The sequence below is a fragment of the Saccostrea cucullata genome, unplaced genomic scaffold (genome assembly GCF_032062105.1).
Source record: "Saccostrea cucullata isolate Sc308-1 unplaced genomic scaffold, CSIRO_AGI_Scuc_v1 ctg3469, whole genome shotgun sequence".
Taxonomy (NCBI): domain Eukaryota; kingdom Metazoa; phylum Mollusca; class Bivalvia; order Ostreida; family Ostreidae; genus Saccostrea; species Saccostrea cuccullata.
In genome coordinates this window covers 7,000-34,494 of record NW_026937221.1, presented here as the reverse complement: position 1 = coordinate 34,494, position 27,495 = coordinate 7,000, and the positions used below count along the sequence as shown (strand labels likewise).

Below are 27,495 nucleotides of genomic sequence, written 5' to 3'. Positions count from 1 at the left end.
AGAGTAGATTCTCCACAATTTACTTAAAAATAAATAGTTAATTGATTGTATGTTTTTTGACACTTATATGGAAACGCCACCACCTGTACGATCTTTTTCGTGCCTGCACCTACTGCGACACGGAACCTTGGTTGATACCGTCTCGGTTGATACGTTCTAACAACTGCACTACCCGGGCGACTTAAAATTTATGAGACGCAAGAGAAAAAAAACCCACACTTCCTTCATAATGATTCACAGAGTATAAAGGTTTATGCAACAATATGTTTAGATATCATTGGACTACATTAATTTTAATTTTCACATTCCATGATCAAAAATGGCATGAACGGTTTTATCAATATAGATTAAAAAGTTTCCAATTGAAGGGACAATATCCCTCTGCTCCACATTTCACGACTTTTTTTTAAAATTTCAAACATTGATTTTCAGCAACAACTATAACATTCAATTCAAATAAAAAATAGTTTGAAGTATGAAGCGTTGGTTACTTTTTCAGAAATGAATGATATGTCAAATCATGATTTGAAGAAAATTTGATATGGTCATTAGAAAGATCAATTATTTTTAATCTCACAATTAAATTAGAAATATGAGGTATATATAAAAATAATATTTACTCTCATACCTATCTAATCCCCTTTAGAAAACATACTGGAGCGATGCTTTTTAAATCAGAATATCAAATTGTTTTCTGTGCATGTAAAATAAAATGCATCCATAAACAAGAGTTATCGTTCCATTATCGCCCTTGAAATTCTTTTTTAATGAAATAAAATATTAATTAATAGCCATTCTCTGTAAGCATTTAAACTCTTATATAGGGAGTTTGGCACGCATGGTCTTGGATTTTTATGAAACTTGGCATACATTCCTATATTGATGTATGTACCTAAAATTCATAATAAAATGGTTGCTATGGTCCATGGTTACCATGGCAACCAACATACATTTTTCATGGCCTAAAAATCGCTAAATTTTGATGAAAAATGACCCTTTTTGACTTATTAAAAGTCTTTAATGGAACAAGCTATCAACATGACTTTACCTTTTTGCCAAAATACATCATTTTACAGTGCTTTAGAAAATTTTTAGTATTTCAGTAACTTTTTCCTCATAGAAAAAATATCCCTCATTTATAGGTAGGATTTTTCTTGTGGAAAATTGTAGATTTTAGGCTCTTTTGAAAAGCCTGGTATAAATTTTTGCGGATAGATTGGAAAAAATGAATACATTGGTTTGAAAGTCCACATATAGTTCTAATATACACTACAAAGAACTACTTGGTATTCATATTTAGTTTTCTTGTTACCATGGTTACAAACTTATGCTTTTTTTCAAAATCCTAGAAAAGTACAATACGTAGATACAATCAGGGTCCGTGTAATTGCCTGAGTATTTTAAAATGGATTAAATCAAATTTAGATATATGGTAAAAAAAAATAGCAAAAGCAAAGCGAAAAAATCAATTTTCATGACTAAGGGTCAAAGGTCAAGGTCAAAATGGCCGATTTTGATAGATATTTAAGAAAACTAAACAACATTTTTTTTCTGTGTCATAACTAATATTTGTGTTTTAAACAACAAATGCAGAAACAAAGTTACAGTTCTGGTCAACAATAACTAGCATCATATGAATGTGTGCCCATATGGACAGAAGGTCAAAGTTCAAGCTCACAGTGGTATATAAAGAACTATGCACGCTAACTCTCAATTCCCGCCTACATTTTGCTACCATTTTATTCAATATTAATGGAAATTTAGCCATAAAATCTTTATTAAATATAAAAAACAGTTAAATGGTATTTGATTCATTATTTTAATACCAGTGCTAAATAGTACATTATCCCTTATTCCAACTCTTGAAATAAGGGGGTGGGGGGGGGGGAAGGAGTCGATGATATTTTCCATTGAAATCGGACTTTCAAGCATTTCCATATTTTGAAAAAATCTTGGATGTAATTAAATGTTACGCAGATTTTTTTCTCATGTTTTACACAAATAAGTAAACCATACTAGTATATATATTAATAAAATACACAGTTTTAGCTGTTAATCACTTTGAAATTGGGAGAAAATAGGCATTTATTTTCGTTTTTTTTTTGTCTAAAAAAATACCCCCCCCCCTCTGTCTGTTTTAACATTGTATTATCATGGGATATCTTAAGAAGCCTATGATCTTTTTCAATTTGAGTTTATACCACAACTTGCTTTGGCTTAAAATGACCCCTATTTATTTCTAGGTCAAAAGGTAAAGGTAGAAAAAGACATTGTTTGTATGTAAACCTCTCATTTCCGAGTGATATCTCAAAAAGCGTTTAGGTTAGCTTATTTTTTGTTCATAACGCTCTATGGTTCTGCCCGCCCCACTTTAAGTGTCCCATCCCCTACCCAGCCACGCTTCGACACCCCCCCCCCCTCTTAATCTAAAGAAATTCTTATCTCCTTAAGCAGGGGACACATATTCTTTGAATTAGCTTGTTAATAATGCATTTATACTCGGTTATTCGGAATACTGGTATTGTAAATGTTGTATCCTGACCTCGATCCCGTATATTGAATGTATTTCATTGAAAACTGGTTTTACATTCTCCCTTTAGCTTGATGCATAATGTGAAAATGCTTATATAAGTACAGTTTTCAGGTTTTATTGATATAAAGGTAGGCATTTAAGAATATTGGATGACTATACACTTTCCATATTGAGTGCAAGACTTCTTGTATGTAGAGAATTGCGCTACAAGCATGTATAGACACTCTTCTGCTGTTTTAGTAAACTAATCCCTTGCTCCTAAATGTACATTCTTTAAACCATATTTAACAATCCGAACTTTTCAAGTAACAGTCAAAATGTGTTTTCCAGTGACTTTTTTTCAGAGAAGTTGACGGAAAAATCTAATTTACTTTGAAATATCATTCTTTAAAAAATTAGATTTTAGCGATGTTGATGGTAAATATTTCAACACAAATATGCCTGCATCTACGCAAAAGATCTGATATTCCCAAAGTTTAATCAATAATAATCTGTTGTAAACATCTGCTGGACCTGTTCGAATAATCTGCTATTGTGCTTTAATTAATTGTTTTTTGTTTTTTGTTTTTTTTTTTTTTGGGGGGGGGGGGGGGGGGGTCAGAAAATTATTTTCATTATTAATAAAATACTGCTAGACAGATTTAATATTGTACTGCTATAAGTTTAAATTATAATGTATCTTAGTCCAGAGAAATGATAAACCGTTAACTTTAAATTTGATTCACAGACAATTTGTATTTCTATGCAACTATCCCAATCATCAAAAGTATATTTTTGATTGGTTATTGCAGTCCTCCAGGATATCACTCTGACTGATCGTAAGACACAGTAATTCTTAAAAAAAAAAAACAAATTCATAATACAAGTAATTCTGATATTTCAAATTTATCTTGAATCCCGTTTTGAAACTCCTTAGACCTTGAGACTAATGCTTATGTACAGAGCTGATTTTCTGAACTATGTAGTCTAGCTTGTACATTTCACCATTTTTCACATATCAAAATTATTCTTTTGCATGTAGGATATAAACAGAGGCTAAAATTTGTATGCAAATTAAATAAACAGGAAAAACAGTTGATTTTACTTGAATTCCTGGATATACAGAGCTGTATGCTGACAATATGTAAACAACTTCCAGTCATTTTTGTATGATGATTTTTTTATCTTTCTCACTGAAGAGCTCACAATTACCAAAGGGAGATAATTCAATTTCAAAGTTATTGTCTGCTATTTTAATCAAAGAATTCTCATATTTATAGAGAGAATATCAACAAGGTTTTAACATGCCTTTTAAAGTTAGATGTTATATTTCTTATTTCTGTGAGTAACATGAATTGAAGTAGCCGCATTTCTTTAAAAAACTTTCCCAAATATTGCATTTTTTCACAAAAAATCAACTTTAGACACCGTTTCCATGGTAACTACTCAACATTCATATGATCTAACTATATTTTTTGAAGTAGTTTGTGAGGTGGTACTTTCCAGCCAAATTTGAAAAAAATCTGTGACTATGCGTGCCACAAAAGTTTAAGTGGTTACAGAGAATGGGTATTAAATGTTTATAAACAATTCTGCGGCTGTTATTTCTGTACAATTAAAAGACTTACACGTTTAGAGATAGATTTGTTATCAATTTACATCGTTTAAAGGAACTGAGTATAAATGTTTTAGGTAAACTATTAAAAATAATTTATAAATATACTAGCAATAGAACTAGAAATCAACCTCTGAACAATGGGTTAGGTATGCTTGAGTTAACAATAAAATGGTCGTTATGATAGAGATCTGTGAACTCTGGCATGATAAAATACTGAATTTCATGACAAAATGTCTGCAGAAAGTTATCTTTCTTATCTGTAGAGTTATCTCTCTTATCAGAGTATCTAGGAATCTTAAGTGTAAATTTTATCAATTAAAGTGGAAATCAAAGGATCTATGAGCATATTGCTTTTTTCATTTAAAGGCAAAACTTACCGTGTAAATGTGAATTATATGGTTTTAAAAGTAGAATAATTACCGTCAGACAAATGTGTAAAATATTCAGATTAATGTGTAAATTTAATAGTTTGAGTGAAAATATAACAATTTAAATTGTTAAATCAAGAGATAAAAGGTGAAAATTATACAGAAATGAGCATTATTTATCGATTAAAATATATGAAGGTTTTAAAGATTTAAGATTAAATTCCACAGGTTAACAAGTTAAATTTACAGATTTAAGTAAATTGAAAAATAAGAGTGCCCAAACGGCCCTTCTTCGCTTCAATATTCAAAACAGATTCAATATTTAATTTATTTTAAAGAAAAGAGAAACCCTTTTATTAAGAACAATTATGCATTATATTTTATAGAATTTAGAAAGTTAAAAGTGTATATAAATGCCTATGAATATGGTGAATTTTGTATCAGCATTAAACCATTGCCAGGCGTAAGGTACATCAGAAAGATTGTTAATTCATTGTTTAAACTTCCCATGTCACATAATAAAATCCAACACATGTTTCTTTGAATAGTGCAAACGTACAGGGATCGTATCGAATTAACTAGGACATCCTTTACCCGAACAGGAGGTGACGTTATCTCTCAATTATTCCCATGACACTGCCAGATTCTTTTAAAAGATAACTGATTTGTAAGGTATCTGCTTGAAAATCATCATTTTTTCGACTTCATTAGTTACAAATGTACGTACACAATTTATTTGCATGAATGAAGAAGGAAGTATATTTATTCAAATGTTCTTTTTTCATTCTTTGATCAAACCGAAACAAAATCATTAATTTGGAATTCACATTTATGTAGGATATAAATTAAGATTAAATAATGATAAGAATTTTAACATTACTGTGTGACTAGAAACAGATATAGGGAAAAAACATAAGATTTTATGAAATTTCGTCAAAATGTGTGATTGTACCAATTATGGTTGCATAGTGTGCGATATTTCACTGATGTTATTGGACTTTATTCTGCATAAATGTATCGAGAAGGAATTTACTAGAACATCTAGATTTATTCTTCGCTGTTACATTGGAATTGCTTTGGATTATGTCGAATATTACATACTGACTGCAACAGCGGACGACATTGATTACGAAGCCTTTTCTACCTTATTTACAGTAGCCGTCATTTATCTTTTTGTAACAACCATCTTTTTCTGTTGTTCCTCCAATTTGTATGTATGGCTTTCATTCTTTTTCTTTAAAAGCCTCTCCTTAGCCATTGCTTTGTATATTTTCACAACAACAACAGAGTTTGAGTGGGACGCTGTCGAAAGTATGATAGTTGAAATACAGACCGCCGAAGACTTTTTCCTTGCTGCGATTACTTTTATTGCGTTTGTGACATTTGCCTTATTATTATTGAGCTAGGCCTGAAACTCCTGGCCACGTTGTTTCAGTTTAAATGTACAAAGAAAAGTTCTGAAGAATTAATATGGGGCAAGGGTGCAGCATTGAAATGTAGTCTATTTGAAAATAGTGTGGATGATGTGTAATGATCTTGAATTACATCAATAACTGTGATCCAATTAATTAAAAAACAACAACTTTTTCATATAATATATTTTAAATTGATCAAATCATCTGAAAGTCTACTTTTTATGTTTACACGAACATGTTTGTAATTGCAAAATAAATACAATTGAAATACACATTTCTTCTTTGTTTATTTCAGATTTAATTTAAAGGTGCAATTGGTAGTAGAAGAGCATTATCTTAGACCATTTTATATTCATGATAATAGGTAAAAAAAATATAATTTTTCACTTTTTGATGAATCTGTACTGAATTACAGGCAATTAGAATATGTCTTAGCATATTTTTAGTGAAAGTATTTAAATACCTTTCAAATATATCATTGATATCTCCATTCGCTTAAACGTTATGCCCAAAAATGAATTGCCGGGCGCACAACACCTATTTATGATATTTTGAAAATTCACTTAAGATTTTTTTAAAACTTCACAGGGAATTAAACGTGTTCGGTAACGTGATCAAATTTTATGAAGGCCGAATATTTGATCACATAACAACCCATTTCAGTGACCAGTGGCGACTAATTGTTATGACACTGCATGCCGAAGTGTTTTCAGTTGTTTATGACATGATTGCAAATTAATGATCAGTTGCATTGATATTTTCCGATAGATTTACAAACTTATTGTGAATAAAATTTACTGAAATAAAATTATAGATCTGCATTTAGAAAGATGAAGATTTAACTAAGGGTTAAAAAAAATGAATCACGTAGAGACTGCCTAACTGACATGAAACATTACAAAAGCTTGTTTTCTGTTTTCTTTGTGCATAGGTTCAAAGGAAGACATATATACAAAGAGAAAAAACGCCCGAGGGAGTTTAAACTATGACAAAGTTTTTCTATATTTGAAGGAGGGAAAAGAAAAATGCGTCTTCCAGATATAAATAATAAACAACTCTTTTTTATAGATACTCATTTTGTCACTTCTCTTTCACCAAAGAAGTTTTATCTCCACACTTCTTACTACAACTGTATAAAATCGGTGCTATCCCTGTAAACAACTTAAAATAAAATAAATACATAGCATATACTAGTAGTATTTTGTAATGTTTAAGAAACGTTGGTCCTATACGTAACATGGAAATGCTAACCTAAAACATTTGTGTGCATATTTATCTTTTTCATTTTTTAACCTTGGGTTTTCTTTGTTGTTTAAATTCCCTTTCGAGAATGGTTGAGAGGAAAACAATCAGTATATTTGTAATTTTTCGAAATATGTCGTCCTTCGAACGTTATGACTCAGGACCTCTGGTATTGCGAGAATGACTTGATTCTTGATGAGCAGATTTTTATAAGTACACATGCCCCACATACATATATTCTACAAATGGGAAAAATATTTATTAAGGTCTTCCGTTTCCAACGGAAGACCTTCTACTGATTCTGTTGGTAAAGATTATTATTCTTTTTTTTCTTCTGTTTCCTAGACCGCAACTTTGAGGCCTCATATCTCGCCCATTTCTCAACGGATTTCGCTCAAATTTTCAGACGTTATAGACGTTAATAAACTCTATCAGAATAATGTCTAAAATTTCAAAAAGCCACTTCCGGTTTGAGTTATTTCCCTTTAAAGGAAAATTGATAGGCTTTCGTTTCCAGACAAAGGCTCAGAGACGGCTAAAGCTGGAGCAGAAATTCTACTTATTTTAGATAATAGAAGGATTGAAGTTGTGCACATCGGTTTTTGTTTTTCGATTTCTGTATTCAAAATGGCGCTATATAGGGGTCAAAAATTAGAACGCTTAAAAGAACCAAAAATTACTCATATTTTTCTTTTTATCTTCTAAACTAAAAATATTTTGTTAAAATATGTAGAACATAATTTGTGCAGAATTAGAAGATCTTTCAAATGATATGTCGAAAAAAAGGCTGACCCCTAAATTAAGGGACCTAGAGGGGCCAAAATTTTTTTCCAGATATCTCAAAAAGTATTGAGAATTTGTTATGCATCAAAGAAGCAAAGTTGTTCAAAATATCAAGTTTTATCTAATGGGGTCGTCAAAATACGTCCGGCGATGTCACTTCCGGTCGAACCGGAAGTGGTCAGAAAATGCATATTTTTGCCGTTTTTGACAGGTTTTTGGGTAATATGTCTCACTAGAAGCTTAAATTTTAATTTTCCGTCCGTCGTCGTCACTTCTGGTCAAACCGGAAGTACCAAAGAATGGCTTAATTTTGCTATACTTAACATAGATTTGGAGGATTAACCCATTTTTGGACTTCATTACTCTTTTTTTTAAATGAAAGTTACTTCCGGTCAAACAGGACGGAAGACCTACTCGTTGCTTTGCAACGAGCTCGGCTCTAGTTAATTTTATTTTTGGTTTAATACAATATGTATGTATTTAAATATGTAGCTGCTATATAGATCTACCTGTATAGTTTTGATTACAGTTGAAAACGATCCAGATACAGTCTGCTTTTGTATAACAATGAAAGATAGATATAAAATACAAACTGGAAGGCCGCTATAATACAAAGCACGATGGTGCTATATAACTTTGCATTTCTTCCTCCTCTGTTTTCTGAAGAGGTACAATTTCTCTCCGAGTCTGCAAAAATATGTTTAATGAAGTTAGAAATATGTATAATTTAAATTAAAATCCAAAAATTTAGCTAAATATAAATATTCTGTATTTACTCGTACAATTCTTTATCATAACGTTTGATTTTTTTTGTTTAAATGGCAATATCCAAAATAAATTACAATTCAATCCTTGATAGAACAGATGGATATGACTTTTAATTTTAAATTTTGTTTCATCAATTTGTTTGTCTATAACTTAACTCATTTAGAAAGTGTTCATACGTATAGTATACTCTTACTTATTGAGTCAACGGTGAAATATTAATCCTGTATGCAAAAATATGTGTAGTTGACGATTGAAAGTAAAAATCGTCACATTTTATCATAAAGATTGATTGTTCGATTAAAAAATAAATATATTATTTATCAGAAACCCAAGAACTTTTTATATATAGTTGATGTCAACAGATAAATGATTTCAGATTTATTATATCTACCGGAATACGTGGTGTATTAGTCACCAGGTCTTCCAACAATCTATTGAAAGTCCCTTGGGTACCACAGAATTTGGAAATTTGTTTGTATCGATGACATATTGTCAATTATTGTAACAATCGGATTTCTATTCGTGTTTTGAAACGATGCCTGCGAACTTGAAATAAAGGATATCACAGACTCTGACACCTCATTTTTATATTTAGATGATTTAATAGAAAGAGTCGTTAATGGCTATCTATAAGCAAGGCTTTATGGTAACGTGGTGACTTTAACGTTTTGAGCGTCAACTTTCCTTAACTTGCTTACGCAGCCCTTGTCACCTGTATACAGAGTTTATTTAGATCTCTCAGCTCTGAGTTGATTCGATACAGAAGAATATGATCTACGTATGAACCATTTATGAAATGAGGTAAATTATTGACAAACAAGATAATGAAGCAAATATATCAGCAGTCTCATTTAAAGTGTTCATTTCGTTGGCTCTATGTCCATTTCGTTGGTTCTACACAATGGCCTTACAATGACCTCGTCAGCAAATACAATTTATCATTGTCAAATGTTCACTGACGTTTTTTACACTGCTTTTAATACTGATTTTAGGCCATTATTTACTAAATGAGTTGTCTACTCCCCCCCCCCCCTAAAAATAAGGTGCGACCGTTCGACAGGGGATGCTTACTCCTCCAGGACACCTGACTATATCTCTTCAGTCCAGTCCAATTTTGTATTGTTTAACGGACTACTGAGCTCAAATATAAAAATATCATTGTATATAAAGTTAAAATGAAGTAAGTGTTATGTTTATGACTTTGATAAAATTTTGTGTTTTTATTTTTTCAAACTTTCCTTGAAATTTCGAAGTATATATATATACGATTTTACCACTTTTCGAATATATTTATGTGTTGTTTAATAGTACCCGCACGTGCCGAGCATAGGCCTAAATGTGCAGCCATTCACCGGCAATGTTGACGTCTCCATATCAGTGAAATATTCTGATGAGGGACGTTAAACAGTATACAATCAATCAATCAATTACTTCTGAATTGTTGATCACAGAATTTTTTTCATCACTTTCAATGTAATTAATTCCTCTTACTAAATATCATGATTTATTTTCCAACATTGTTCCATCTTTTTTCTATTGCACATTTCGTACGCAATGTCCTACAGTGTAACTTCATAGGAAATACACATTTTGAAACCATGATTCTGAATATATAATTTTTAAACATTTATTATGAAAATCAATGTCTTAAGATACAGTCCATAAAGTTCTACAGATAGTTTGACGAATTCTCTTCGACGAACTTTTTGTACATCACAATTAAAATTTAATAATCATATTTATTAGGGCCAGGTAACTTTTTGCTAATTTTGATAGGTCTTTGCCTCCCCCCCCCCCCAATTACATATCAAAGAGGTATTTTGTGCTATGTGAAAGTGAATGTTTACCTGAACATCCTTTTACATGATCACAATATCCAGTTCCTCTACATTCACATTTTGACTGACATTGAACACCGTAGTTTGGATACCTGCAAGGGGATTCGCAATTTCCCCCATAATATCCAGGTGGACAATCTTAAGGAAGAAAACTGAGAAGATTTTGTTTCTTTCAAACAATGATACACATTTACTAATCTAAAGAATTATTAAGATTTAAAATTGAAATGTTCCCCAATTTCAAAAGTGTATTTAAGAAGAGTAACCTTCGTCAGGTACGCCGACCGTAAATACAGGATAAGGCACGTTTGAAATAATTGGAACCTCAGGTGAAACCGTTAAAGAACCGTCTGAAGAAATTCAATAAGACTAGTAAATAAGCAATGTTTAGTTAAACATAATATAGACATAAATGTAAAAATATTTGTATTGAAGCATTGAAAATATATGCCTTCACATCCTGTGATGTAACTGCAATTCTCCATTTCACAATTACAAAACATCTGACAACCCTTCCCGTAGTTAGGATAGCGGCAAGGTAGGCAGTTAGGACCAAAATAGCCAGCCTTGCATTCTATAAAAAGGATAACAAAACATTCGACAAAAGAATTAATTACTCAATCATGTTTTCAATAATAAAATTTGTTAGATATTTCTTTATTCAAATTTATTATGATTAGTTAAACAAGACATTTATCATCTTGACTTTTCTTAATTTCTTGGGATATTCTGAGATCAGAAAACGGTATGATTTAAAATAATATGACTGGATAGCGGACTTCATTACCATAACCAATTAAATTAACTTCCGATGTTCAAATTGTACTTTGAATTACAAGTACATGTAGTTTCAAGTAATACTTTTACCCAATGTCCTTTTTGCAGAACACTTTCATCACATCAATATATTCCTATTTGCCGGAACATAATGTATATTGATCAAAGTGTAACGACTTGAATCAATAGGCAATTCAACTTAATGTTTCGAATTTGTCGTTTTTATTTACACGATTGCAATAGACTCCACATGGTACAGTGATTTAAGAGTTTAATTGCCCTTAAAAATAAAGAGATGGTTAAAGTCCCAATGCTGGACGTGGAGACTGTCCTTCTGAAGAGACGTATTAACCAATATTCAATAGTCGCCGTAGTAGCAAACATAAGGAAGAACCTTCATCGCCAAAAGGCTAGAAGTGGTAACTACAAGTCTACAATTGTAGCCCTTCACCGGCAAGAGGTGGCATCTCCATACATGTATTACTGACAAAAAGTTCAAAAGGTTCGTTAAGAATAAACATACGAAGGGTGTCTAACATTGTCGTAGACAATGTTTAATCGTTTATAGCTTTGCAAACATTAAACCAATATTCTTGTCAAGTTTTGTATGGCCATATTTTGGACAATGTTCCTTTCACATAGTACATTATGGGAAGTATAATTATATCTTTTATGATAACATTTTTTGACAAGTTATGGAAAGGTTTGTATAGTTTGCGGACGCACGAACAAAATCCGGAATAATTTAAGCATGTAACTGTTCCAGTTGCATCTGTTTCTGTAGTAATATGTAAAACATCATATTAACAGAACCTTAGTAATATGACAAGTTTTCACGTAGATAGGGGAGAGTTTTATCGCAGTATAAGAAAAACCTACTCCTACATCTAGAAGTCGTTTATCACTTTAAATGAATTATTGAGATGCTCAAGAGACAAGTGAAAAGCAAATACGTTAGTAATTAATAATAATACTGACTAGAATGTCATGAAAGGTAAAATACGCTTGCTTTTTGTGCCCATGTGCACTGGTATGTTTCCTTCATTGTTATTTTATTTTCTTATTAACGTTGAACCTACGCCGTATAACATCATAACGGGTGAATGTGCTAGATCCATTATGACGTCATAATTAATTCAATGTTACAGTTTCCCGTACTTGACAGAAATGGTAGAAAATACTGCATTTTGAAATTCACAGAATTCAATCAAATAATCTTAATTTAGTTGATATATTTTTTGGTTTATAATGCTTAATGGCAAAATATTTCTGGAATAAAAGTAAAGTTGTAGGCACCTTTCATTTACTAGATCTAGACCACTCTCTACCATCAGCTCATACATTCACGAGGAACGAACGACAACGCTGCATAGGAGATTGGATCTAGACCTGAAGTTGACAAACCCAAGACTATCTAGGTAATGAGATTACAATGTATACAATTTTCGTAATAATTAGAATGGTATGTAACCTTTTAAAGGAATACAAAAATCGTAAGAAAGCTTTATTTGCAAGCTAAATAGTGTAATATCTAGATGAAATGTGTCTAAGTCAAAGATGTACGTGTTGTAGATCGTGTGATCGTGTGTACATTTTTGTGATATCTATAATGAAATGATGTGCATTCCTTTTCACAAGTATTTTTTACTTATTAATATTCTTGTTGTTTTATTACAATTTTTCTATTAAAAATGATCTTTTAAATAAAAGGTACAATTTCTGATAAATATTTAATCTGAAAGTAACCCCAAACAGTCATTAAATTATTAAATCCCGTATAAGTGCAAAAAGGTCAAGAATATGAGTATCGGTAAATAGCCTATCTCTCATTAGTTTGAGGGGAAAGGTGTATTTTAATCATTTTTTGTAATCATTTGGGTATGTTCTTCATCATATTAAAAATTGAAAACATTGTGACAAAGACTTCTAAAAATATTTACAAATGTAGGTTGCAAAATTGAATAAAAATAATAGAGTTCATTTTTCATATTCCCTTTATGACAAGTACCCCTAAAAAAATTTGAAAATGTGAAGTCGCAATATATAATTAAAATACCAAGTTTCACACCCTGTACTAGATTTAAAAACAAGGAAACATATCATGATTTTTTAACTGATTGATAAGCAAGTACTAATTTATAATTTTGAAAAGTTTGAAAATCTTGTGACAAAGACTTTTCCGACATTGGTTCTACCTTAAATGCAGTTCATGTGTTATCATGAACATTGAAGTTCATGATCATGATGTTGCTTTTTACTACAAGAAAAAAATATGAATTGGCATGTAGAAACTATATTTTGTCCCTATTCACTAATTTTTGGGACAAGCCTCGCACTTTCAATACAGTTCAAAATAGTAATTTATTGAAGAGATATATTTCAAGCCCAGATAGAAAATTTACAGTAAAAGTTGCTTAGTATACTAAATATCAATCCTTGGTATTGGATATACTGTTCTTACCTGAACAGCCGTTATCCGTTGGATTCCACTCTTTGCATGCTTCTCCAGTGCTTAAATGTAAAGGCTTGTTACATTTATAAGGACAATATATATTATGTTTACTAGAGAGAGAGAGAGAGAGAGAGAGAGAGAGAGAGAGAGAGAGAGAGAGAGAGAGAGAGAGAGAGAGAGAGAGAGAGAGAAGGCAATATAGAAGACATTTTTTTAAAATTCTACTGAAATTGAAATTACATACCTGGTTACATGTAATATTTCCTTTGTCAGACATGTCTTGAAAAAACTCATCGTACAAATCAGAGTACAGAATAAAACTCTAAAACTTACAGCCATTTACATTTCTTTGCTCTTGTTAAATATATTTTTAATTAATTTTTTGAGTGCTACATATAAAGACGTATTGATGCAAGTATGATGAGATTTATAAATTATCAATAGATAATTTATTTCCTGGTAGATAAAACTTCCTGATAACAAAGTCTTATATCCTGAACTGATCAGTGCAGAATCTATTTATCTCCACTAAAATGAAAAAGGAAGGCAAAGTAAGCTTTTGAAGAGAATAAAAACTATTATTCGAATATATATCCAACATTGTTCCATCTTTTTTTTCTAATGCACAATTTGTATGCAAATCCTACAGTGTAGCTTCATGTAAATACTCATTTTGAAACCTTGAACCTGAATACATGTATGTATATAATATATTTTATACAAATTCAACATGAGAATTAATGTCTTTGGATACAGTCCATAAATTTCTATTTTAAAGACAGTTTGGGGAATTCCTGTAGGCAAAATCTTTGTACATCACAATCAAAATTTAATATTCCCATTTATTAGGGTCAGGTAACATCTTGATATTTTTGAGTTGGTCTTTGTCTCGAAAAATAACACAAACCAAAACTGCTTTTTTTGATACGAAAGTTAATGTTTACCTAGACATCCTCGTATATGATCACAATATTCAGGTCTCCTACATTTACATTTTTGCAGACACTGAACGCCGTAGTTTGGATACCGGCAAGGGATTTTGCATTTTCTTTCGAAATATCCAGGTGGACATTCTTTAGAAAGAAAAGATTTTTTTTTACATATTGACACACATTTACTAAGAATCAATAAGTTTTGAAAATAAATGTTTCCTGAATTTAATTAGTGTGGTGTGTTTCAGTAACCTTCATCCGATACGTTGAATGTAAATACAGAATGAGACGCGCTTGAAATAATTGGAACCTCAGTTGAGACCGTTAGAGAACCATCTGAAGAAAATCAAATAAGTAGTAAATAAGCAATGTTTAGTTAAATATAATGTAGAAATAAATGTTGAAGGATATTTGAATTGAATGTTTGAAAATATATGCCTTCACATCCTGTGATGAAACTACAATCCTCCATTTCACAGTTACAAAACATCTGACAACCTCTCCCGTAGTTAGGATAGCGGCAAGGTAGGCAGTTAGGACCAAAATAGCCAGCCTTGCATTCTAAAAAAAGATAACAAAACATTCGACAAAAGAATTAATTACTAAATTATGTTTTCAATAATAACATTTGCTCGATATTTCTTTATTCAAAGAGCAAGAGGCATCTTATGCATAAAATGGCCCTGTACTTATACTGTAAACCAACTATAATTGGCGTCATTCATGATTTGTCAGTTTCAAATTATTCCGCGACGATTAATTTTCGCGAATGAAAAAACATTCCTTATAAATTCAAAAGAAAATAATTGGTTTGCGGCGATTAATATTCGCGAGTGAAAGGAGATCGCGAAACTCGCTGATATTTCTCGCACGCGAATAAAAGTTTGTTTACAGCATCAATTAATTAGCTATCACCCTCTTTCCCATTCCATATATCAAAATAAAGAAGATTCTTGGTGCTTTCATTTTCTATAATAAAATTTCGTTTTTGAGAATCCAGATATTGGAAAAACAAGGTTTGAGAAATTGCAATGTTCTTGAAATTTGCAGAAAACATGCGTATTTGATTACATGTACATTCAGCAAAGAATTAAAATATGAGCACAGCCCACAATCCAAAAAATAAAATATGCTTTTTGATCTTCAGAAACAGAGCTATCATTATGTATTTGCATAATTTGGATCAGAGGTTGTGCTAAATATGAAATATTGAAAAAATGCTTCAACATTAGGTCATTTTCGAAGGAATGTACAGGATATGGAGGAAAATAACGCATTTTATGACTTCATAATGATTTGGCTAGATGGAAATAACGTCACGATTAATAGATACCTGGTCACCAACACTCAAACTGATAAATACTGCATTTGCAGCCTAAACTGATTGGTTTTGATTTTTCAGAAATTCTCAAGGCCAAATATGGCCCAAAGTGGCTCTTGCTCTTTATTATTATTAGTTAAGGCATTTATCATCTTGACTTTTCTTAATTTGTTGGGCCATTCTGAGATCAGAAAACGGTATGATTTAAAATAATATGACTGAATAGCGGACTTCATTACCATAGCCAATGTAATTAACTTCTGATGTTCAAATTGTTACAGTACTTTGAATTACAAGTACATGTTGTTTCAAGCAATACTTTTACCCAATGTCCTTTTTGCAGAGCACTTTCATCACATCAATATATTCCTATTTACCGGAACATATGTATATTTGTCAAAGTGTAACGACGTGAATCAATAAACGATTCAACTTAATGTTTCGAATTTGTCATTTTTATTTACACGATTGCAATAGACTCCACATGGTACAGTGGTATAGGAGTTTAATTGCCCTTAAAAAAAAGAGGGTTAAAGTCCCAATGCTGGACGTAGAGACTGTCGTATTAACCATTGTTCAATAGTCACAGTAGTGGCAGACATAAGAAAGAACCCTCATCGCCAAAAAGGCTAGAAGTGATGACTACAAGTCTAAATTTGTAGCTCTCTACCGGCAAATGGTGGCAACTCAATATGACTGACAAAGGTTCAAAAGGAACTTTTAAAATAAACATAGAAATGTTGTTTCAAAAAGTCCTAGACAATGTTTTCTGTTGTAATATGACAAAAATTCAGACTAAAAATTATTTCAGTGAAAACAAACAGAATCTTGTTAATATGCCAAGTTTTCACGTAGATAAGGGAGAGTTTTGTCGCAGTATAAGAAAAACCTACTCCTACCAATAGAAGTCGTTTTTAACTTAAAGTTAAAATGAATTATTGAGATGTGCAAGAGACAAGTGAAAGGCATAAACGACATTAATAATAATATTGACTGTAATGTCATGAAACGTAAAATACGCTTGCTTTTTTGTGTTCATGTGCACTTTTATGTTTCCTTCATTGCTTCACAATTTTCTTATTAAATGCAGTCCATGTGTTATCATGAACATTGAAGTTCATGATCATAATGTTGCTTTTTACTACGACAAGAAAAAATGACTTAGCAAGGAGAATCTATTTGTCCCCTATTTGTCCCTATTCAATAATATTTGGGACAAACCTTACATTTTCAATACAGTTCAAAATAGTAATATATTGAAGAAAATTATTTCAAGCCTTGATAGAAAGTAAAATTTACTTAATATTAATCATTGGTATTGGCAATACTGCTCTTACCAGAACACCCGTTATCCGTTGGATTCCACTCCTTGCATGCTTCTCCAGTGCTTAAATTAAAAGGCTTGTTACATGTTTAAGGACAATATATTATATATACTATTTAAGAGAGAGAGAGAGAGAGAGAGAGAGAGAGAGAGAGAGAGAGAGAGAGAGAGAGAGAGAGAAATAAGAAGAATAATTCTTGAAACTACTGAGATTGAAATTACATACCTGGTTGATAGTTCTTTTGTCAAACAAATCTTGAAAACACAAACTGTACACATCAGAGCACAGAATAGAATTCGACAACTTACAGCCATTTACATTTTTTTGCTCTTGATAAATAGATATTATTAAAATTTTCCAGAGTTACATATAATGACTTATTGATGCAAGTATGATGAAATTTATAAATTATCAATAGATTTTTTATTTCCTGGTAGATAAAACTTCCTGATAACAAAGTCTTATATATTGAAATGATCAGTGCAGAATCTATTTATCTTTACTAAAAGGAAAAAGAAAACAAAGTAAGCTTTTGAGGTAAATAAAAACTATTATTCTAATATATTTCCAGTATTGTTATCAATTTCATTAATCTTTAGTATTCAATAAGTTACTTTAATTTTATGTGATTTTGACTGATAATTGCGAGTTATTGAAATTCATATGCTGTGGCAATGCACTTAAAAAAATTCAAAGTGCGTTAAAATTGGGACAAAGTCAACGCACTTTGAAAAATTTTTTAAAGTGCGTTAAATTTGGGACATACTCAACGCACTTTGAAAATTTTTTCAAAGTGCGTTAAGCTTGTACATTAGCTATTTTTTACCATGTGAAGATGTAACACACTTAGAAAAAAAATATATAAAACAAAAATTAATTTGTAATAATTATATTTTTCAAAAAATTGTTTTAATTTACATGTATTGATTTACTTTCATGGAGAACAAGAAGATAAGTATATAGAAGGTCTCTCAGTCAAACTCTTTTTTTTTTTTTATAAATAGCCGTCAGTAGCATATTGAAAGTTTCCCCAAGATAAGCCCCAATTTTTAATATCATTATGTATATCTTTGCAAAATATTTGTGTGAAGACCCACCCCCTGCTACCGATGTCTATGCTACACCCAGATAAATGTATTTGCATAAGTGGTATGACGATGAAAACTTTCAATAAATTTTATTTTACATTAAATGCATGCCATAAAAACTAGAAAAAATAAAGTACAGTAACACATTTAAGAGAGGAAGAATTTTTAAAGCATAGAAAAATCTAAATCGCTCACTTTCACATCCGGAAGTGACCCTATTACCGAAAAGTTATCCAACAGGTTGAATCTTTTATCACACCTAAGCTTCTCAAGAATATTGACCAAGACATACACATTTTTTTTTAAAGTGCGTTAATATGGTCCCAAATTTAGCGCACTTTGAAAATCTTTTTCAAAGTGCGTAATTTTTCAAAGTGCGTTGTAACATCAGTCGATACCAACCGAAATTGAAAAAGAAAACTCTTATTATCTCCTTTGCGTAGCAGTATCAGCCTTGATCATGTTGATTCTCTTTCGCATTGATTTCATCAAAGTATGTATGTGCCCTTAAATACTGAAACTGATGAACCATTCGGTTCATGTGAATCTGAAGCACATTTGCAGCTCTATTCTGCAGCATGTTAAATAATGAAGAGGGTGTGTGTGTATATAGCATTTATTACAAATGCCCAATGAGATTACAGTTTCTACAATTTTAGAATGCAGCAGAAGGTGGAATGCAAAAAATATCCCACAAGAGGGACCATAAACTTAAAGAGAGGGACATATATGTATATCGTTCTCACAGTAAACTTAAGGCACAATTGTTTACCCAACTCTAAAAATTGCATACAACAAACGAAGAGTAATTTGATTTATTCTAAAAAAAAAAAAAGAATTTTTTGTTATTCTTTTTATCAATTATTTGTTAATGTGCTTTTTGATCAAAGTTATTTTTGCATACAAAATATTTTTACAATCCACATAGAGATCTAGAGTGTCGGAGTAATAATCAATATAGGAATAGAATATTATAGTTCTAAACTAAAATGCACCACCTTGTTCTGTGCTGAATTCCATAGGTATTATCAGGTATCTTTTCAACCGATGCGATAAAACAAGTATTCAAACTTTTTTGCTTACAAAATTTATATGTAACAATAAGTAACGAAATATCAAAAATTTTTGAAATTTAGTTTAAAATAAGATTTCCATCTTAACGAACCCATTTATTCCTTTTCATAACGGTCAAATCTGTTTATCGTCACTTTCGTTATATTCGTTTGACTTAAAGTCCGCGGTTTTTATTGCCTTGTGTCACATTGATCCTTCTATAGTTCGTCAAGCAACCATATCTTAATTTTGCCATGCTGAAGAATAAAACATACAGAAAATGTCAAAAGGACATAACAAAATCACAAATTATCTCTTTTAAAAAGAGTAGATTTTTCCAGAGGTACACTTGAATTTAAAGAAAGCGTTTAATGAGATTCGCTTTCGAGCGTTTAAGCAGATTTTTATGTAAGCCTTTATTCAAAAAGTTCTGCATAATGTTATAATAATGTGAATCTAAAATACCAATTTAACCATCCATATTAAGTGAAAACATCATGATTAAATTCCATACCAAAAGCATGAAGCGAGGAACTATATTTTGTGGCGGAAGGTTTTTCTTAGAAGAGAATGATCATTTTTTCTCTTTTAAAATATTTAAATTATGTTGAATTTTCCCCTATTTTTACATGATTCCTGCCCTCAAAATTTTTCTGGATTGGATTATTTTATGCTGTTCCTTGGTTATCTATTAAATAAATTGAAATTACTTCTATCATCATATTTGATAAAAATATCAAATATATTGTGAAAAGGAAAGAAAAAATAACCATTTAAGCTTAAAATTAGCACTATTTTAGTACTTTTTAAAATAAAATCACAAAACCCGATGTCAATTTTCTTTTCTGAATATATACAATATTTTCACAACCATTCTTTTAAATTCGGTAAAATGTCATTACTTTCAAATGATTTTTGCCTGTTTATTTTTAATAAAAATGTTTGAGTGCAAAAAGGTCACACTTTTGGACATGCAGAGTGATTTGAAAATGTCTTCATTGTCACAAATTTTAATGTCTACTTTATATAAGATAATACTGTGTTTGTTCTCTTAATTTATTTGACCAAAAAATACTGGAGTAAAACTTAAGAATTTGATTTATGTGCACGACGTACACTGTAGTTACAGCGCAAATAGTGCAAATTAAATGTTCTGTAGTGCCAAAAGAAGCGCATTTATCCCGACTTTTTATTTTGACATTTGATAAACATAAGAGTATAAATTCTATAAAAAAATATACTTGATAAAAAAAACCTCATTACTTTAAAAGGCAGGATACAACCTCCTTATCAAGTTAAAATTGGATTAGGGCATTGATATAGTTGATATTTTCCCGCAATAATCTTCTCACCCTCTATGCTGTGCGAATTCCATCTCGCTGAAAACAGCGTTCTCGGGGTGACAGCGAAGGTAGATAAAAAATATGATATTATTAATATAATTCAACATCTTTTGCAGATAAGAAGTAGAACAAAATAAACGCTCTTTTTTAAATTAAATTCTACCACGATTATTTAAAACATCAAAGGAAACCGCCGGACATTATTCTCCAATAAATCACGAACGTCATCAAAAAATTATCAGATCAGAAACACGTATCAAATCTGAACAATTCAAATGCATGTTTGGCTGTAGGATGAAATACATGTTTAGACCGCATCGATGTGTCGTCTTTTGAATTATAAACACTGTAAATTGCATCAAGTTGGTGAATGTCGGTTTTTATAGCTAAGTGGGGCTATTCCACGGACCTCCCTACACATTTAACAACGTGATTTCAGCAGTAAACCAGGAACATGATTTTGTTATTGTATATTCATTTTAACTTATCAGTACATATTATGAACATATTTGTAATTTGTAAAAAGTTTATTTTTAATGTAACGAAAGCTCAAATCGTCTGCATTCTATACACAGGTAAACAAACAAATTTTGCCTCTGGTGTTAAATGAAACAGCGAAATCGAGACATTGTGACCTAATTCGTTTTTTTATAGAGGAAACGATTATTCCTAATTTAGAGTTTATACCATACGTGGAAGAATAGAAATAAAGTCCTTGTTGTCGTGAATGATGCAGAATAACCTCCGAGGTCGAGAAATGTTGTTTGAAATATAAAAGCCTCGGCTAGCGCCTCGGCTTTTATCTTACAAACAACATTTCTCGACCTCGGAGGTTATTCTGCAACATTCACGAAAACGCGGACTTTATTTCTTAATTAAACTCTTCCTTTCGGTAAAGGACACGTACATATGATGTCATGTGAAGTCAGAGTCTAAACGTACATTTATGTGATAATTTTCAAGTTCGATCAATTTGAAGTGGCGAATCTAAAAAAAAAAAATAAAAATTTTACCTCATTTTTGACAGTCGTAGCTTCAACAAAATTAGTACCTCATTAAAAAATCTTCATATATCTATTACAAATCGTTGTCAGTTTTTGTACAAGATTCAGTAATGGTAAATTTTTATACATATACTTAGGTGAAAAATTGGATTGTGTTCGTTTACGTCGAACTATTCAAAATAATTGTGTTGTTTTGACTAAAACACTGTAATATGCAATGAAAACAAATAAAATACATTTTAAAAACGATTTAATCTATAAAATAAGGGAATAAGGAAAAGGACCGTTATGTTACAGTTAAAATGAGAACTCTTTAAGTTTGTAGAGAAACACAATGATCTCGTTTGATAAAAGTCCATATATAAACAAAGAATAAAATTGCCGCGGCAACTGATATACTAGCAATGCTATATATAAGAGTCCATGAGAGCTCGGTTTCAGTGACATGCTCATTCTCAACAGCACAAAATTTACACGTTTCACGAGAAGGTTTGGTGGTTTTCCATGTCATCCCTGTGTAATTGTACAATGCAAAAGAGATTTAAATGAAATTTAATGTCCTCTCGCTTTCTCAAAAGCGGGGACCAACAAAAAAAGGTACAAAGAAGCTACATCGATGTTTAAAAAATGAAGATGTTTATTTTTCTTACTACAAATAAATCAAAATGTCTAAAATTATCTTTTAAACGAAGAACTCTAAACTAATAGAAGGCAAAGGTGACATTTACCATGTGCTTCCAACGCAGGGTCTGAAAATGACTTTGCAGTAACAGTCGATAAGAATCTACTTTTGGAACTGTTCATCAACTTTGTTTTCACTGAAAAAATAACCATAAATATATTGTTTCCCCTCCATATTTAAACTTAAATAAACTACCAAGTAAGAAAAACTTTACTTCATTTATTCATATTGCATCTTACTATCGAATTTATTGAGATGCCAAAACCATAGGCGAATACTGGATTTTTGATAGAGTGTATGGATAAGAGCAAATCCAGACACAAAAATAGTGGTACATGTATTGGTTACGCAGCACTGTTAAGGCTTACTATGTGAAATCGACGGAAAATAAAAGTGCAAAAAACGGGAAGTTTTTAAAATTGTATTTATTTTTATTCAGCAATTCTATTATCACAGAACTTAAATACTTATGGAAATAGCATGGTATAACATACTCTGTACTGTGTAGAGTTTGGTCCCATCGATGGACAGTCACGTGATGAACGCATAGCAGGTACACGTAATGTAGGTAAATAACAAATTTCAATATCGCAAGGGCATACCCTAATTGAAATTAAAAATTCAAGCTATTATTTGTTTCTGTGTACTTTGTAGTTTCTGAAAAGTGCTGCTGCTTTGAATAGAATTCGCGTTTTAATACTTAAATGTTTAAGTAAATAGGCCAATGTCGAAATATGTTAGAATTTTACCAAATATTTCGTGCACTTATGAAGTCACGGCCTCGATTTAAAGAAAGCAGCAGCACTTTTCAAGTTAAGGAATATAACCTTTATCTATATTCAAAAAATGGTTCAGATCTATGCAGTGTATGCCCTTGCAAAAGTACGATTTTATGTGGCATCTCGATGTAAAATATACGTAACCTGTTCATTAAACACGACATAATTAATAAAATACATTCTCTTTGTAGTTAATTAACAATCGCACAAAACAAAGGCTATACCTTGGTATTAATCGACTTTTTAAAATCTGTAAATAATATTCCTTTTAATAATAAAACATAATTTTCGTTGTTAAACAATTTCTCAATTTGCCTCTCACAGCACATGAAGTACGTCATTTTTACCAGTATGACGTCATGTTTACAAGTTCATCGCGACGAGTGGTTTGTCTACAACAAGCTACATGGGATTTAACTAGCAACTTTTTTTATGCATTGATAAGTTATAATATTGTTTATTATGCTAATACTGTTCAGCGTTGCAGATTATTTCATTTACACGTATAATGAGAACTTCATAAATGTCATATTTTTGTCTGACGTCATAGTATACTTTTCCCGTATAAATAAGGCCCCGCCCCCTTATTCAAGCCTTAACAATGCTGCGTAGTTATGTACTAAAGTATGGCATTATTAATAGTAGTCGTATCATACTTTGCATGGCGGGGTGGGGGGGGGGGGGCGAAGCCCCCAGAAGCTGCTGGTTATCATGTATTTTAAGAGTAAAACCAGGTACAAAAATGGTGGTATTCGTTAGTTATATTGCATACTATGGCATTATGAATATTAGTCATATCATACTTTGATTTTTTTTTTTTTGGGGGGGGGGGTGCGCCGCCAACGCCCCCGTTAAATTCGCCAAATAATTAGATTAACAATGAGTTTGTCGGTTTTTTTGAGAATGAAGTACGATCTTGATAAAGGGTGAAAGTACATTGTATTACGTAATAAATGCCCTTTCATAAGAAGAAATTATCGATATCAGTCTAGTTTCATTATTCTGAATAAGGATCAATTTTTGTTCTAATTCTAGGCAAAATATTTTAATTGATATGTATAATCGGAGACGCTCTGTTCTCTGGCTTGAAAGTTATCGGTCTTCAGTTTCCTAATTATATGCTATGAATACAAAAATCATATTCCATGGCAGCTGATCCCACCTAGAATGTTCTGGAGATCCGTGTCTGCTCTGCTCCTACTTTGTATTATTTAATGGACTTTTGATGTTTGGTTATATTAGTTATCTCCATAAGTATCAAAAAGGAATAAAAAAAACCCCACATTTTTTCTACATTGAAGCTCGGAAGTAACTTTTATTTTCGTTAAATAAAATAGGTCTTAAAATAGTGCAAGAGCTAATTCATTTAGTCAAACAGACAGTTACATACTTCTTTTAATTAAAAATGAATGGCTCTCACATTTTTTAGCCTTACCCACACAATCTTTTCAACAAGACGTGTTTGTGAAACACTATGCCCCCGGCGGCAACAAATTAAAAAAAACCCATATTTTTAGCATAGAGGTCACAGTCAAGGTCAAAAGGTCATTGATCTTGGTGTCAGTTAAAAGATCTTGATTAGTGAAGGATGCATACCAAATATGAAGTCTCTATCTTTCATGGTTCAAAAGTTATGGTGAAGGTTTAAAAAAGCTATTTTTAGAATATAAAACACAGTCAAGGTCACAGGGTCATTGACCTTGGTGTCGTGTGAAAGAGCTTCATAAGTGGAGTATGCAGGCTAAATATTAAGTCTCTATCTTCGTCCAAAAAGTTATGTCGAAGATTAAAATTTGCCGTAACAAAAACTATATTTAGTGTATACGTCACTGTCAGGGTCACAACGTCATTGACCATGGTGTCTTTTAAAAAAGCTTAATAAGTGTTGTATGTAAACACGTCTCTATCATTCATGGTTTAAAAGTTATGGCAAAGGTTAAAGTCTGCAAAAAACCATATATTCAGCATATAAATTAAAGTCAAAGTCAAAAGGTCTTTGACCTTGGTGTCATTTGTAAGAGCTTTATTTGTGGAGTAGGCATACCAAATATGAAGTCTCTTTCATTCATGGTTCAAACGTTATGGCGAACGTTAAAGTTTGCAGACAAACAGCTAGACAGACAGGACAAAGACAATATACACCTTGGATCTTTCGAACCGGGAGCATGATTAATCAGACATTGTTTTATTTCACTATTACGGTCACACTGATATTCTTTGCGAAATAAGAAATTATTTAAATGCAATTTAAAGAAATATTCCAGTTTTTCAGTTATACTGGATATGGACACGTTGAAAACCACTAAAGAAAACTATTTTCATAGCCATATTGAAGACTTTAGAATTTATGTACCTTCTGACTTTATATTATATCATTAGATTAAAAAATGTTTTTTTTATTGTACAGAATATGTGAAATTAAAATGAAATTAATCGTAATCAATGTTATTATTTTGAATTAATTTTGAACAAAAATCTCATTGTGAAGTAGGAATAAAGGTTCTATACAATATTTATTGTATATAAAATCCTATCTTATAGCATGTTAAAAAACCGGAACTGAATTAAATATAATGGAAATATTGTATTGTTTTTCAACTGTATTTATATTTACCGGATGGATGTTTTCTACAACCAAAAACTCGGTGACATTGGTCTTTGGGACAGTTGCATGTTGAACGACGATACCAGCCATAGGTAGGTTGTAAACAAGGAACATCGCACTGTTCTCCAAAGTAGCCAGGATTACATTCTGAAAACAGTAATAATAATAATCATGGTTAACTTTGTTATTTTTATGAAAAAAGAATTTCTAATTTATGATAAGAATTTCAAATATCACAGATAAAAGAAGACAAACCGACGCATTTATCCAGTGTTCTATTCCAAATGTATCCATTGCAGCATATTTTCCCGGACGGTCTTAAGAAGTAAAAGAAAAACACTGATACCTTAGGATTTCATTTATGCCAACCAACTACGTCCAATTAAAAAGTTGATAAATGCAGTATATATTTTAATTTATTGCCTGTTAAAAACGTCTCTACTGTAAATCATGTAAAAAAAAAAAAAAAAACAACATATAATCATATTTCAAGCGCAAGTTGTAAAATTACACATTCTAAATGTTATCGTCATATTTTCTGTTAAATTGTGTGTCCTTTTTTAATCTAAGCCTTTGTTGTTGAAACTCTTTAAGGAAAGCCACGATATAATCAATTTGCTGATGTTATTTAACAATCTAAAGACTTGATGCTAATTTTCTCTGCAAATGCATTCATTATCTGTAAAGAAAGCCTAATTAGAGGCTACTCTCTTGTTGTGTCCTTCACTTGATCGGTGCTGTGTTCGATTATTGTTCGTTTTACTGCGTTAAACCTTCTCCAACCCACCAAACCCCTCCAGATTTAGAAATGAAAGTATCGGAGCTATCGAATGCAACCTTTAAAAATGTTATACGGTGTCACAGCTATCAATACCAATAAAAAACTCTTACTGCTTATTGGTGAAATGATTCGTAATAGGAATTTTTCTCGCCAGATTTGATTAATCTCTCGCAATATTTGATTAATCTCTCGCAATATTTGAGGGCCTCTAATACATGTACGAGAATAAAGCTGCTCACTTAGTCACTGCTCAATGTAATCAATCATCAACGATGCAGAAAGTCGAATGCTATACAACAATCGGTCGCAACAAAAAATATTTTGTATCAAATAGTTTACTAAATAATCAGGCGTCAAAAGATATGCAGAACAGAATCACAAATAGAAATCTTACCCATCACACAAGAGGGAAATGCATGGCAAGAAATGAGAAAATGAAATGCCCAGAGAACATGTAAAATACACCAACCCCATTATGTTTACATTGATATAATTTGCATATAGAACTATTTCCTTGTTTAAAATTTAGACTGAATTCCTATACATGTATCTTCCGGGATATGTCAGAAAGATTTGTAAACGTACATTATCCTGAACAAAATATACAAATGATGTTTATGTTGGTTATCCTTCCTGAGTGTAGTGAGATTTGGTGCCAAGCAAAGCGTAAGGAACTAAATCGAATGGCTAGCGAGGGGTTTATTAATATATGCATAGTACAAATAATTATAGCAACCACTTTTTATGTAAAAAAAAAATCAGGAAAGTTAACTTGAATTCTTTGTAAAGTAATCATTTATAAATAAAGT

At 31.4% G+C, this 27,495-nt stretch overlaps 2 protein-coding genes across 2 annotated transcripts in view; both read right to left on the bottom strand.

The window, feature by feature from the left end:
• The window catches only part of LOC134247543 (multiple epidermal growth factor-like domains protein 11), a 59,870-nt gene extending 42,132 nt beyond the window's left edge, over positions 1 to 17,738 (bottom strand). The window contains exons 1-3 of the mRNA XM_062729887.1: positions 17,577 to 17,738; positions 13,783 to 13,832; positions 11,002 to 11,118 (exon numbers count right to left, since the gene is read on the bottom strand). Of these exons, the coding sequence (XP_062585871.1) occupies positions 11,002 to 11,118; positions 13,783 to 13,832; positions 17,577 to 17,665 (256 nt within the window). The 5' untranslated portion in view covers positions 17,666 to 17,738. The remainder of the gene's footprint in view (positions 1 to 11,001; positions 11,119 to 13,782; positions 13,833 to 17,576) is intronic.
• A 4,414-nt stretch (positions 17,739 to 22,152) lies between these two features.
• Positions 22,153 to 27,176, bottom strand: LOC134247544 (uncharacterized). The gene is made up of 5 exons (XM_062729888.1): positions 27,081 to 27,176; positions 26,161 to 26,222; positions 25,989 to 26,052; positions 22,568 to 22,657; positions 22,153 to 22,352 (listed from the first exon to the last, which is right to left on the bottom strand). Exons 1-5 carry the CDS (start codon positions 27,082 to 27,084, stop codon positions 22,153 to 22,155), a joined length of 420 nt encoding a protein of 139 aa, XP_062585872.1. The 5' UTR covers positions 27,085 to 27,176.
• Between the last annotated feature and the right edge of the window lie 319 nt (positions 27,177 to 27,495).

What these genes read in the sequence shown, in the direction of transcription:
- LOC134247544 (XM_062729888.1), bottom strand. An exon ending in AACACTGGATAAATGCGTCG is followed by an intron (nt 26,053 to 26,160) that starts GTTTGTCTTCTT and finishes TACTGTTTTCAG; the next exon opens with AATGTAATCCTGGCTACTTT. An exon ending in TTACAACCTACCTATGGCTG is followed by an intron (nt 22,658 to 25,988) that starts GTATCGTCGTTC and finishes TTATTTTTTCAG; the next exon opens with TGAAAACAAAGTTGATGAAC.